Source organism: Natrix helvetica (assembly GCF_964273705.1).
Source record: "Natrix helvetica genome assembly, chromosome: 16".
Taxonomy (NCBI): Eukaryota; Metazoa; Chordata; class Lepidosauria; order Squamata; family Natricidae; genus Natrix; species Natrix helvetica.
Genome location: NC_138563.1, coordinates 6,483,098 through 6,497,908, shown reverse-complemented (window position 1 = coordinate 6,497,908; position 14,811 = coordinate 6,483,098). Strand labels below are relative to the sequence as shown.

The following is a 14,811-nucleotide window of genomic DNA, read 5'->3' as shown; positions in this document are numbered from 1 at the left end:
CCCTCCCATGTATCTGGGTGCTTCTCCCTCTCTCTTGCGAGGACGGTCGCTGTCTTCTTTGCTTTCCTGTCCTTCAGAAGTGGGGAACAGCCCCCCCACCCCACCCCCAGTCCTCCAAAAATCCAAGCCCCAAGTTTGGCTTTGCCCCTCGCAAATCCAGCCTGTGTGTGTTGAGCTAATTCCTGGCAGCACCTTACGGATTAAGGTTTTTCCTAAACCTGCCCCTTAGGCAGAGGGAAGGGAGATTTAAGGATTTAAGGATCCTCGAGGGGGAAGCCATGACCCTGTTGCGATGCGCCCATTTCACCCGCCCCTCCACTCCCCACAAATCTCCCCTTCCCTACCTTGTAGTTGCTTGAACCTGCCCTCTAGGACGTTAGCGTACTGCACCGCGTTGATAAAAGCTGCCGGGGACAGCTCAGGGGTTGGAGAAGGACCCTGGATCACCTCCATCAAATCTGCCTCGGTCTGGTACATCGTGCCCGGCTAAGGTACTCCTCCCTCCCTGGTTGGGAGCCCCGAATGCCTGCCCGCCTCTTCCCGCTTCCCAGGGGATGGCGGAGGGCTGCCCAACCAACCGCCAAAGCTAACCACAGCTGGGCCCAGGTAGAAGGAAGCAAGCAAAGGGAAGCTCTCCAGGGCAGCACCTTGGTACAACTGGAACACTTCAAAGGGAGTTTGCTTACCCCCTCCCAGGGAGGGAGGGGAAAGGGGAGGCTCAGGGAAATTTACATAAAAACAGGTTGGGCTGCTCTGAATGGCAGAGGGGTGTGTTTGTGTGTGTGTGTGTGTGTGTGTGTGTGTGTGTGTGTGTGTGTGTGTGTGTTGAGCTTGGGCAGACATGAAAGGGGGAAATTCGGCTGGCGAGCACACACAGAAATACCAGGCACAGTTAAGGAGTCCAAAACTTGGAAATTTTAGCACTGGGGTTTAGCCAAGGCTCTTTCTGAATAGTTTTGTCCTCAGGGGCAGGCCAGGGTTCAAGGACTAGAACTGGGTGACAGCAAAGATGACCAGCAGTGCGTTTTTTCCCCCCACAACTCTGTGTTAGTTTCCAGATAGATCCTTCTGAAACTTCTCCCTCCCTCTTTCTCCACTCCTGATTTGAGATGGGGTATATGGTCCCTCCTTAATGCGACAGTCTCTTTATGGATACATCACATTTAAAATTATTTGATTCTGAAGCAACCTTCCTCTTTACTTTGCTGTTACACCTGCTTCCTGAAACATCCATTTTTCTGAATTTGCATCACACAGCTGAACCCTTAAACGAATGAAACGGTTTGGATTTGCACAACGCGGCGACCCATTTAAGAAAAAAAACAACAACACACCACTAAACTTAAAAGCTAATTCAAGCTTAAAACGATGCTTAAAATCCATCCATAAGATTCTGACACATGAAGCACTTTATCAGAAGAAAGCTGATTTCCTCCCCGATCTGTAAAATGGGCATAATCAAGTATCCAGAGCTTAGTGACGTTACTGTGCAAAATTGATGCTGAATGGTGTGATGAACTCATTTCGTAGGCAAGCAAGGACTAAGCCCTAGAATATTAAGAACGATGGATAAATACTTAATTTTTTAAATACGGACCTAATGTTTCAGAAGCAGATGAATCTAATGGCTCTTCTGTTTTAAGAAGCATAGCTTTGGATTAACCCTGTAGGCATCGGCCAAAGAAAAGCAGAGGCGGGCGATGGGCAGATGAGCTCAGCCAGCAGCGAGGGCCGAAACAATGAAAGATTTACATCCCTTTGTCTGACCATGAAGCCCCAGCTTGCGTGGCTTTAGAGACAAAATGACTGGCCCTGGAAGAGTGTTTCTCCACATTGATTTCTGAAGATAAATCAACCCAGCAGCAGCATCCAGAACTGGGGTGAGGGGGAGCCGTTTCTCCCAACCACCAAAGAGAGCGGAAAAATCCCATCTGTGGTTTCCCTATGTAAGTTTTTGAATGGCAAAGGAGTCTAAAGAGCAAGAGACGAGAGGTGATTTGTTCCAATATGTATTCTGATCCTTAGAGGGCTGCCACCAAGAAGAGGAGGTCGACCTATCCCCCAAAGCAACGGGTGGAAACTAATCTAGGAAAGAAGCAACCTAGAACTAAAGAGAAATTTCCTGACAGTGAGGACAATGAATCAGTGGAAGGGCTTCCTTCCAGAAGTTGTGAGTTTTCCATCGCCGGAGGTTTTTACAAAAAGATTGGACATTGGTCTGAAATGGCATAGGATCCCTTCCCCAAGCAGGGGGTTGGACTAGAAGACCTCCAAGGTCCCTTCCAACTCTGTTATTCGGTTGCGTTCTGATGGTCTGAGATACCTCGCCATGGATTGTGCATTAGAACCCGTTCCACAGCTACGTTTTCACACCTTCAGCCTACAGGTAGTTCTGGACTTACAATCACTATCGGGGTTAGAATCCCCATTGCTAAGCAAGGTGGCTGTTAAATGAGTTGCTGCTAACGTATCAAACTGTAGTGGAATCGTTTCACGGGGACGGCAAGAAAAGTCGTAAAATGGGGGCAAAACCCTGCCTGGCTTAGCAACCGAAATTCTGGGCTCAATTGTGGTCATCGTAAGTCAGTGGCGGCTAACCTTTTTGCCGTCGCGTAGCAAAAGCGTGCCTGCGCCCATAATGCAATGCATCAGCGAAACACACACACACGTCCATCTGTCTGTCCCGTCCCCCCCACGCCCTGTTTTGGGCCTGGAAGGCCTCCTGCACCAACCAGGAAGCCAAAACAGGGTGCGGGGGCACTGCGTGAGCCCCCAAAATGCAATACCAGCGCCCCCCACGCATGCGTTGCAGAGACCCAAAGATCAGCTGGCCGGCGGGAGGTGCGTGGACATGCACAGTGAAGATGGGCAGGGGCAACGGCTGGCGTGCCCGGGGAGAGGGCTCTGGGTGCCATCTGTGGCAGGCGTGCCATAGGTTCGCCATCACGGTCGTAAATTGAGGATATCCCTGTATAAGAAAGATCCATTATTATTATTATTTTTTGCCCTTTGAAGGATGATTCGTCTCCCCACGTAATGCAAAGGTGCAAACTGCCGGGTTACCCCTTCCTTCTACACCTGCTTCCAGTATTTCCTGCCTGCCCACACACCCCACCCTGCTGGCTATCATCCTAAGCTGTCATTAAGTGGCTGTTTACTGCCTTTCCCCAGACTGCTCTCACAATCTTCCCTTGCCAGCCCCACCGCCAGCCAGCCCCGTTTACAGAAGAGGCAGCGGAGGTGCAATAGAGAGGAACTTGTTGCTCCGTCTCTGGCTTCCTCTGGCTCGGAGAACACGCGGAGATTACTCAAGACCGTGTTTGCTTGCGAACGATACACACACTTGGAACCTGTCTCAAGGTTGTCGCATGATGTCCTTGGCTTCTGTCTTGGCCATCTTCTGTGTTTGCTGGCTTTTGGTGGGGGGGGGGATAGGGGGAGCAGATGTGGGGGAAGGAGGCTGTAGGTTGACTCAGCCTTCCGTCCTTCCGAGGTGGGTAAAATGTGGACCCAGATTGTTGGGGGTCAAGAGGCCGACTCTGTAAACCTCTTAGAGGGGCCTGTGAAGCACAGTGGGACTAAGTGCTTTTGCCCTTCCTTCCTTCCTTCCTTCCTTCCTTCCTTCCTTCCTTCCTTCCTTCCTTCCTTCCCTCCCTCCCTCCCAGTGGTTAGAATCAGTATCTTAGACTAATTCTGCCCACTGCCAGAAGTTCGATCCAGACCGACTCAAGGTTGACTCAGCCTTCCGTCCTTCCGAGGTCAGTAAAATGAGGACCCAGATGGTTGAGGGCAAGAGGCTGACTCTGCAAACCACTTAAGAGAGGGCTGGAAAGCACTGTGAAGCGGTATATAAGCGCTAAATGCTGCTAAGGAGGACACGAATCTTTTCTTACCAAGACTGGATAATCGATTTACAATCACAAGGGAGCCCAACTTTTTTTGTTGCTAAGTGAGGCAGTTATTAAGTGAATATTGCTCCATATTATGACATTTCTTGCGGCGGTTGTTAAGTGAATTTAACTACAAGTAGTCCTCGACTAATGTTGTACGCCGCCCTGAGTCCTTTGGCAGAAGGGCAGCATATAAATCCAATAAACAAACAAACAAACAACAACAACAACGACTTACAAGTTTGTTTAGTGACCCGTTCAAAGTTACAACAGCACTAAAGAAAATGACTTCTGACCATTTTTCATACTTACGAACTTTGCAGCACCCCCCTCCCCCGTGGTCACCTGATCAAAATTCAGACGCTTGGCAACCGACTCACGTTTATGACGGCTGCGGTGGCCTGGGGTCACGTGACCCGCTTTTGCGACCTTCTGACAAACCAAATCAATGGGGAAGCCAGATTCACTTAACCACCAGGTTACTAGCGTATCGATTGTGGCGATTCACTTAAGAACTGAGACAAGAAAGCCCGTAAATTGGGGCAAGACTCACTGAACAAATGTCTTGCTTGGCAATATACATTTTGAGCTCCATTGTGGCTGTAAGTCGAGGATTACAGCCACAACGGAGCCCAAAATTTATATTGCTAAGCAAGACATTTGTTCAGTGAGTCTTGCCCCAATTTATGTTTTGGTGCAAGGTATGAATGCCTTTCCTTCCTTCCAGATCAAGCAGCAGAGCTATTCTTTTCCTTTTTTTTCCTTCCTTCCTTCCTTCCCTTCCTCCTGCCCTCTATTGTCTCCCTCAGACACCAAATTCAGCCTCTACATTCTTTAAGCAAAGATAGCTTTATTCTTGCTTCTCATTCGAACAACGCTATGCGGGGACAGTCCTAAATGCAAAAATAATAAAGGTAGTAACATCCATTACATCACACCGGGCAGTCATAACAGCTTAACTACAGTCAGCTGAATAAGCCACAAATGGTTGGATTTGCAAAACAGATTCAGCAATAGACCATCATTTGCAATTTTACGAGGTCTGGATTGTCAGGATCTGCTGACAATCTAAAAGAAGATTAACCAAATAATGACTTAGAGCGTAGAGCGCGAACAAAAAACGCATCTGTCTGAAGGGCAGTTTGGTTTGGTGCCAGTTTGGTGCAGAGGGTGCTAGCCTAGAAACCAGGAAATGGTGAATTCTAGGCATGAAAGCCAACTTTGGGCCAATCACTCTCTCTTCAGCCCAACCCACCTCACAGGGTTGTTGTTGTTGTGCGGGTGAGGGGAAGAAGGAGGAAGGAGTTTTACGTACGTTCATCACCTTGTCTTACTTATAAAGTAGTAAAGGCAAGATTAAAATCTAATCAACAATAAATAAAGTTTTTAAAGGGGTTCGTAGGAGCCGGCTTAGGCAGGTCCCTGCACTAAGCAGGGAGTTGAGCTAGATGATCTTTAAAGTATCTTTCCATTCATAACTCCCACGAGAATGCCATTCCAAGGAGCAGCTTCTATTTCCCAACCTCCTCCTCTTGGAGCTTGCAGTCCAAATGTAACAGTTTGGCAGTTCGTTTAGTGACTGTTCAAAGTTACAACCGCATTGGGAAAAAAGTGACCGTTTTTCACACTTAAAACCATTGCAGCATCCCCTTGGCCATGTGATTAAATTCAGACTCTTGGCAACTGACTCATATTTACGACAGTGGTCCCGGTGGTGTATGTGTGTGTCATGTGATCTCCTTTTGCGACCTTCTGACAAGGAAAGTCCACTTAACAAACGGTGTTCCTAACTTAACAACTGCAGAGATTCACTTAACAACGGTGGCAAGAAGGGTTTTAAAACGGGGCAAAATTTACTTAACAACTGTCTTGCTTAGCAGCCAGCCTGTACCTTCATCTCTTTTCCTACTTCCTCACCTATAAGGTAAAAAAGTTCCCCTCGCACATCTGTGCTTGTCGTTCCCAACTCTAGGGGGCGGTGCTCATCTCCGTTTGAAAGCCGAAGAGCCAGCGCTGTCCGAATACGTCTCCGTGATCCTGTGGCCGGTATGACTCAATGCCAAAGGCGCATGGAAAGCTGTTCCCTTCCCACCAAAGGTGGTCCCTATTTTCCTACTTGCATTTTTACCTACTTTCGAACTGCTAGGTTGGCAGAAGCTGGGACAAGTCACGAGAGCTCACTCCGTTACGCGGCGCTAGGGATCCGAATTGCTGAACTTCTGATCAAGAAGCACTGAGCCACCGCGTCTCCTCCTCACCTATAAGTCTCCCTATATAAGGAATCCCACCTCCTTGAGATATGTAGGATCAGACTTTTCTCTATGGACTCCTTAGGCAGTGGTGGTTTTACTACCGGTTTTACTACCAGTTCGCTTGTGCATGCTCTCGCGTGATGCTTCTGCGCATGTGCAGAAATGTGCAGGTGGGCGGAGCCTCCCGCTGCCACCACTACTGGTTCAGCTGAACCGGGCCGAACCAGGAACAACCCACTTCTGTCCTTAGGGCAATAAACAATTCTCCCTCCCCCTTTCCAGACAGAATAGAAAGGGATGAGGGAGACAGATGACTCCATAAGCGAGCTCACCCAAATCGAGAGCAAAGGGCAGCCGTGAAAAACAAGATAAAGCAGAGAAATTGTTGCTCTGGACTCTTGAAGGCAGCTGGAATAAACTCCACTACTGCCCTCAGTTTCTCCCAGGTTAAGGCTGATCCAGAAGAAACAGAACTGCAGACGGATCCAGGAAAGCCAAGTGGATCCCGCAGGTTGGCTTCACTTAATACAGGTAGTCCTCAAATTGCAACTGTTCATTCAGGGACCCTTCGAAGTTACAACGGCACTGGAAAGAAGTGACTTAGGACCATTGTTCACACTTGCGACTGTTGTGGCATCCCTATGGTCACGTGATCAACTGACTCATATCTAGGACGGTTGCAGCGTCCCCGGGGTCATGTGATCCCCTTCTGGCAAGCAAAACCAATGAGGAGGAGGAGGCCGGATTCACTAATCATGTGACTAACTAAACACTTGCAGTGGTTCACTTAACAACCGCGGCAAGAAGATTGTGTAAAAAAATGGGGCAAAACTAACAAATTGTTTTACTTAGCAACATAAATTTTGGGCCCAACTGTGATCCTAAGTTGAGGACTACCTATACCAGGGGCCATTAGCTAGCTGCATTCACGTTCAACTGGCTTACTTTTCAAACCTGGGTTACCTTCTCCGGTTTAGCATGTTATATGAACCCAGCCCGTTCGGTTAGTGTACGGTTAACTGTAGAGTACACACCAGAGTAATTCAGTAACCGCATTAAGAATGCTGTGCAAATCCAGACATTAAACGCTAAGCTCTTTCAGAGATTTGGGTTTAAGTTTAGCATGTTAGTTCAATTCAGCCAAGCGCGATTTGGTTTCGTCATTAATCTATTTCTCCATCTAGCTCCGGATTGTCTCTCCCAACAAAAGTGCCACGGTTTAGTGTGCAACATGGGCCCGGCATGGATAATACAAAGTTGGATGGAGAAACGGAGTCATGGCTAATGAGTAAGCCACAGCTGGCTGAGTGTGCAGAAAATTGCTTAATGCAATGAACCCTTGTGGAATGCAAAGCATGCGTTCATCCCCTGTAACTTTCCCAAATCAATTTCTTTTAAAAATACCAATCCTGCAAAGTCAAGGGATTAGTCCTGGGAATAGAAAGGTCACACACTCTGCACATGCTCTGAAGCATGCAGTCCTAGGCTGCATTAACAGGGGGAGAGAATCAAGGTCACGTGAAGGGTTAGTACCACTTTATAAATGCCTTGGTAAGGCCACACTTGGAAGACTGCATTCAGTTTTGGTCACCACGATATAAGAAAGATGTTGGGATTCTAGAAAAAGGGGCAGAGAACAACAACAAAGAGGATTAGGGGACTGGAGGCTAAAACGTATGAAGAACGGTTGCAGGAATTGGATATGTCTAGTCTAGTGAAAAGAAGGACTAGGGGAGACATGATAGCAGTCTTCCAATATTTGAGGGGCTGCCCCAAAGAAGAGGGGTCAACCTATTTTCCAAAGCACTTGAAGGCAGGATAAGAAGCAATGGAGGGAAACTAATCAAGGAGAGAAGCAACTTAGAACTAAGGAGAAATTAGGGGTCCTTGGTGCTCTTTTGAGCTTGCTTGATTTCTTGCAGATGCTTCATGACCCAAACTAGTAACTAGTACTGATGATGTTACCTAGTTTGGGTCATGAAACGTCTGCAAGAAAACAACCAAGCTCAGAGAACACCCTTGTCAACCCTGAGCTACAAATATTTTCCTTTATTAATACTAAGGAGAAATTTCCTGACTTAAATCAGTGGGACGGCTTGCCTCCAGACGTTGTTGTGGGTGCAATATCGCTGGAGGCTTTTAAGAAAATAATAGACAATCATCTGCCTGAAATGGTATAGGGTTTCCTGCCTGAGCAGGGGTCGGACTAGAAGATCTCTAAGGCCCCTTCCAACTCTTGCCAAGCCGTGAAAAAAAGGATGCTTGGAGCGGAAAACAAACAGCTGCCCCGCCCATCCCTTACCTGCCAAAGCCTTGATACGGGAGCGTTCAAACAGCCGGGCTGAGCTGTTTTCGTTGTCCCAGTCTTCGTCAGCCACCTCCCAGCGGTTATTGATATCGTTGTACTGTTGCTGGATTTCCAAGCTGTCGTAATCCGTAGGGGAGAGTGTGCTGCTCATGGCTGCTTCAGCAGGAGGCAGTCTCTGCCTGGAAGGAAGAAGGGGAGGGAGTCAGCCTACTTGTTTCTTTCCTTCTCCCAAACCACAAATCGCTTTTCATTTAATTGATTCGTTCAAAAGGGAGGGAAAAAAGAACGAAGAGCTTAGCTGATATAGGCAAAGGTAGCCATTGGGATGGATTCAAGAAAACCCACAATTTAATAAAGTACGGTTTGGCATGATATCCAAACCTTCAGGTGTCAAGGGTTTCAATCTGGGTGTCAAGATTTGGGTTAATGTCAGGGTTCCAAGTAACATCCCTAACAAAAGAAGATTCCGAGGCTTGAAGTTCCTCAAAGTCCCATTTTATTAGAGATGTCATCTTGGCATATCTGGGAAAACCCGAATCTGAAAGCTTCCAGGTTTTCCACACCCAAAAGAAAGTTCAAGTCCATGCCCCAGCACCCACAGATCCATCCCATGGTCCAATCAAAACACTATCCCAATTGGAGATGCCTCCCAGTCACACCCCTCCAGGTGCAAGGTAGAATGTCCTTGACTCTTGGAGAAAGGAATGTTATTACGGCTATATATCTCCCCAGCTCCATATAATTCCCCCCTCCCTGTTTCTGACAGCACTAAATGTGGCAATGCCCAAGATAGCTTCCAGGCCTGAGACTGGGACCCTCCAAGTGACACTGGAATAGAATGGAATGGAATGGAATGGAATGGAATGGAATGGAATAGAATAGAATAGAATAGAATAGAATGTAGACTAGAGGAGGGGAAAGGAGAGGAGAGGAGAAGAAAGAATAGAATAGAATAGAATAGAATAGAATAGAATAGAATGCATACTAGAGGAGAGGAGAGGAGAGGAGAAGAAAGAATAGAATAGAATAGAATAGAATAGAATAGAATGTATACTAGAGGAGAGGAGAGGAGAGGAGAGAATAGAATAGAATAGAATAGAATAGAATAGAATAGAATAGAATAGAATAGAATAGTATTGAATTCTTTATTGGCCAAAAATTTGTCTCCAGTATATAAGCTCATAGAGTACAATACAAGCAATAAGTGATAAATGATGATCATAGTCATCAAAAAATACGTGATAAATCATAAGATATAACACTAAAGATATTAAGGATACTAAATAATCAATCAATATAAATCATAACAGGATACTAAATAAAACAATGTAAATCATAAGATACAAGCAACAAAGTTATAGTCATAAGAAGATAAGGAGATAGGTAATAGGAAAGATGAGAAAAGTAACAGTAACACAGCCCTACTAAGTAGTTTGACCGTGTTGGGGGGAATTAGTTGTTTAGCAGAATGATGACATGGGGGAAATACCTAACTTCAACTTACAACTAAACTGAGGAGGAGAAATCCTTTTGTCCCAGAGATGCTCTCATCCATTTGTTTCCGACAGGATTTGTTTGTCATGACACCATCGCCGGAACTAGGGACGCTTTCCCAGGGGAGCACAACCACCATCTGGTTTCCTGCCTCCCTGGCCTTCCTCAAGATGATGAACGGCCTTGCCAGACATCACAATCGCCTCTTCCAAACCCATCCACCCCGTCCTGCATCCCAGGGTTTTGTTCTGCCTTGGATCCAGCTGAGTAGCCTCTTCGGATTCCCCCCTAAATGGCAGGTGGAAAGCTTTATAGCACGGACTTCTTTTTTTTCAAAAGTTGCTTCAAATGGCCAAATTTTAGTTTTGCACCCTTGAACTGGCTTCTTTTTAAAAACCATAAACATTTAAATGTTTCTATGGCGTAGGGATAAGCGAAAATGATTCAAGGGGGCAAGGTTTCTCAAGAAGATTAAATACCAAGTCAGGCAACACTATTGTTTTATTTTAAGGCACAACCTCACCAGACTTCGGTGTGTGCCCAATAAGCTAGCGTAGGACATCCTTTGTCATGTCCACTTGTAAAACCACATGGCAGAGTGAATATATGTGAATATGTTCTATTAATTCCCTGTGATATTCCCACATTATGAACTGCAGCAAAAAGGTGGGGGGGGGGGAATGTTAATTCAAAAGTCCCAACAAAGGGGAAAATGTGGTCTTTGCCATCAGTTTCTTCTTCCAAGCTGCAGTGAAAAGATAGATTATGAAGGAACTATTTATTTATTTCACTGGATTTGTTAGGGATGCCGGCTCCAATATAGTCCTTGACTTACAATTTGAATTGAGCCCGACATTCTGTTGCTAAACGAGAGAGTTGTTAAGTGGGTTTTGCCCCATTGGACGGCCTCTCTAGCCACAGTTGTTAAATGAATCACTGCACTTGTTAAATTAGTAACACAATTGTTAAGAGAATCTGGCCTCCCTGTGGACGTCGCTTGTCAGAAGGTCGCAAAAGGGGATCACTTGACGCCAGGACAGGGTATCTGTCGTAAATATGAGTCAGTTGCCAAACGCCCAAATTTTGATCACATCACCATGGGGATGCTGCAATGGTTGTGTGAAAAATGGCCGTAAGTCACTCTTTTCAATGCTGTCATTAAATGAATGGTTGTAAGTCGAGGACTGCCTGTATAACTGGCCTCTAATATTTATTCACTTTACAACCACATGACTAACTTAACATCTGCAGGGATTCACTTAGCAACTGTGTTAAGAAAGTTTGTAAAATGGAAGCAAACTGACTTCACAACTTACTTTTGTTAGCTCAGCAACAGAAATTTGGGGGTCAATTGTAAGTTGAGGACTACCTGTCCTTCCCCTGCTTTTTAAAGGGGGCTCCTGTGTCTCTTTTCTCTTCTTTTGTTATATCTTGCTATGTTGTTTCTTTTGTCTGCTTGTGTTGTGGCCCACCAGCGGCCAGCAGAGCTAGCAGCAGACTCAGACAGTGAGGAGGGTTGGGGAGGAACCTGGGCCAGTCCTGGAATCTGGGGAAGGCTCTGTGTCGAAGGCAGAGAGGGGGCCACGGCCGTAGGCCAGTTATTAGCTGCCTTCAGAGTCAGACATCAGTGAGGCAGAAGAACAGCTGGAGCCTGTTCCCAGTGTGCGCATGTGCAGAGTGGCCAGACGAAGGGAACAGCTAAAGAGCAGGGGTCAATTTGGGAGTAAGGCCACAGGTGGACGATGAATGGCCCCTCCCAGAGGAAATAAAAGAGGAGCGAAAGGGGAGTGGAGTTTGCAGGAGAGACAATTAGTTCATTCTTGCATTCTTGCCAAGTATTGGCCACTCTCTAAGCTTGATAAAGGTCGGTAATTGTAAACTCTCTTGAAAGACTGTGGGAGAGGAAAGACTTTGCTGGAGAGGAATTCACTGTAAATTAAATAAAAGGACTTTATCGGGATGAGGACTCGGCTTCGTGCTGCTGAGGTCAGAAGAGTTTGATTGATGGGCAGTACATATTTTGTTAAGAAATATGCAAACGTAAGGTAGCTATAAATTTGTTTATTTTAAAAAAGCATATGATCAAATGTGCCGCCTTGAATGAGGGGAAACTTTGCATGAGTATGGAGTCGCAGCTTGTTTGCAGGATGTAATAAGAGGCTTGTAACATGGATATAGCGCAAGAACAGGAATAAAATTGAAGGCTCGCTGAATACTTCAATAATGATCAGGGTGGGAAGCAAGAATGTGGAATGTCTCCTTCGCAGTTTAATATACTCCTTGATAAAAGTATACGGAATGCCTGTTGTGATGCTGTGGTGTGTTGAAGACATTAATGCATCTGTATTCTGTACCTTTGTATGCAGACAATGTCCTGTTGTTAGCAAAAATCCTGCATAAATTGCAGGGAATATTACTATTGCATGATGCATTAAGGAAACACATGAATGCTAGTTATACATAAGGGCAAAGAAAACAAATTAGAGCAGGTAAATAACCTGGTAGAATGCCTACAGATGAATGAAGAAATTTTCAGAATTCACAAATGTTGACAGAATGGTAATGAGTAGTAGTAGTAAGAGTTTCCTGGAAAAGCGAATGTGGGAATGCGGGAAAGGAAAGGAAGGAAAAATGAAGGGATAGAAATGTGTGATTCTGCCCACTTAATAAGAAAGTGAGCATTTGGGGAAAACACAGAAAGAAATTGAATGCAAAATCGAGCTTTACAGATAGTCCTCACACTTACAACAGTTCAACTTAGCGACAAAGTTACGGCACTGAAAAAAGTGACTTATGACCATTTCCCAGACTTATGACCATTACACTATCCCCATGGTCATGTGATTTACATTCAGATGCTTGACAATTTATTCACATTGATGACGGTTGCAGTGTCCCGGCAACACGTGATCTCTTTTTGTGACAAGCAAACTCAATGGAGAAGTCAGATTCACTCAATAACGGGGTTACTAATTTAACAACTGCAGTGATTCACTTAACAAATGTGGCCAGGAAATAACAATAGCAATAGCACTTAGACATATGCTGCTTCAGCCCGAATAATCTGCTTTCTCATTTTACCGACCTTGGAAGGACCTTGGAAGGACGGAAGGCTGAGTCAACCTGGAGCTGCTGAGATCCAAACTGCCAAATTGCAGGCAGCCGGCAGTCAGCAGAAGTAACCTGCAGTGCTGTATTCCAATGGGGCAAAACTCACTTAACAATTTTCTCACTTAGCAACATAAATTCTGTGCTCGATTGTGCCCAAAGCAGAAGATTACCTGTACTCTTCTGAGCTTTCGGACTTTTCGAAAATCAATTTCGCAATATTATCCTCGGATACGGAGAAATTAAATGCCTCGCAAAGGCCGGTTTAGTGTGGTAATGATGATGGTGGTGCCGGACACCAAACTAGGAGATTGTGAGTTCTAGTCCCTGCCTTAGATATCAAATCCAGTGGAATGACTTTGGGCCCCTCGCTTTCTTTCAGTCCAACCCACCTGGCAGGGGTGTTGTTGTGGGTGAAAATAGAAGGCAGACTCATTGAATTGTACAAAATAAAGGTAGGATTTAAATGGGATGATGCACTTAATTTTAAAAAAAATAAAAACTTGGAAATGAGGAGTTTAAGAAGGACATGTGGTGAAGGAAGAAGAGCTGAGATCAAGAAGGCACATATATATATAAAGGAGGGCTGAGCGCCAAAGAATGGAGGCCTTTGAACTCTGGTCCTGGATAAGACTCCTACGAGTCCCTTGGACTGCAAGGTCATCCAACCGGTTGCTCCTAGAGGAGACCCACCCTGGCTGCTCTTTAGAAGGCCAGATCCTGAAGTTGAAACTCAAATAACTTTGGCCACCTAATGAGAAGGAAGAAGGACTTCCTGGAGAAGAGCCTCATGCTGGGAACGATGGAGGGCAAAAGAAGAAGAAGGGGACGGCAGAGAAGGAGGTGGCTGGATGGAGTCACCGAAGCAGTCGGCGTGAGCTTCAATGGACTCCAGAGGAAGGCAGAGGACAGGAAGGCCTGGAGGAACGTTGTCCATGGGGTCGCAATGGGTCGGACACAACTTCACAACTAACAACAACAGCAAAGTTGAGGACTACCTGTTTCTAGTATAGAAACTGGCTGATGTTCCGATAAACTATTCTCATTCTTATCCTCCCTCCCTCCCTCCCATTGTGATCGGAGGGGGGGGGATCAGGGCAAGAATTACGCATATTTTGTGTTCATTCAATTTTGCATATGGCTCTATCATTTTCTACTTACGTGTAAAATCGACCTGGTTTTATTACTCCAGCCTCCACACCATCAGGATATCTATTTCCCCTTGTTGGGTATTTATTTGAGAGCTTGATCTTCATACAAAGGCCTGAAAGACACAGGGTTGGGGGAGGAAAAAGAGAGAGAGAAAGAGAGAGAGAGAGAGAGAGAGAGAGAGAGAGAGAGAGAGAGAGAGAGAGAGAGAGAGAGAGAGAGAGAGAGAGAAATAGGTTATCCTTTTTATTTGGAAGGTTTGCAACATTTCTTTTTTTTAAAACTATTACTTACAGGATGTTAAACTCCAGGCCGGTTTGCATGGCTGGCCACACACAATGTACTTAACCTGATTATCAGAAGAGATCTTTTTCTGTGTTCCCAAAATACATTGAATGGTAAGATGACCAAGTAGGTCAGGTTTCACAATAAAGCACAAAATATAACCCAGATTAAACCCAAACCAAGCTTAGGCAATCTCATGCCAATGCATCTGCCAGGTCTTTTAAGTGAACTGTTTAAATGTGCTGGGCAAAGCAAAGTCTGCTATAGCATGCCGGCTACTGTGATGTCAGAGAAAAGGTAATAAGCCATGGAATGCAAAGAATGT

At 45.6% G+C, this 14,811-nt stretch overlaps 1 protein-coding gene across 2 annotated transcripts in view; it reads right to left on the bottom strand.

The window, feature by feature from the left end:
• Window positions 1–14,316, bottom strand: part of SPTBN2 (spectrin beta, non-erythrocytic 2) — a 78,916-nt gene extending 64,600 nt beyond the window's left edge. Inside the window, exons 1-2 of one of the 2 annotated variants that reach the window (XM_081968491.1) lie at window positions 14,214–14,316; window positions 8,445–8,629 (exon numbers count right to left, since the gene is read on the bottom strand). In XM_081968491.1, coding sequence (XP_081824617.1) covers window positions 8,445–8,629; window positions 14,214–14,308 — 280 coding nt within the window. In that variant the 5' untranslated portion in view covers window positions 14,309–14,316. Of the gene's footprint in view, window positions 1–344; window positions 653–8,444; window positions 8,630–14,213 lie in introns of those variants that run through there. The other variant, XM_081968490.1, reaches the window with a different exon arrangement.
• Between the last annotated feature and the right edge of the window lie 495 nt (window positions 14,317–14,811).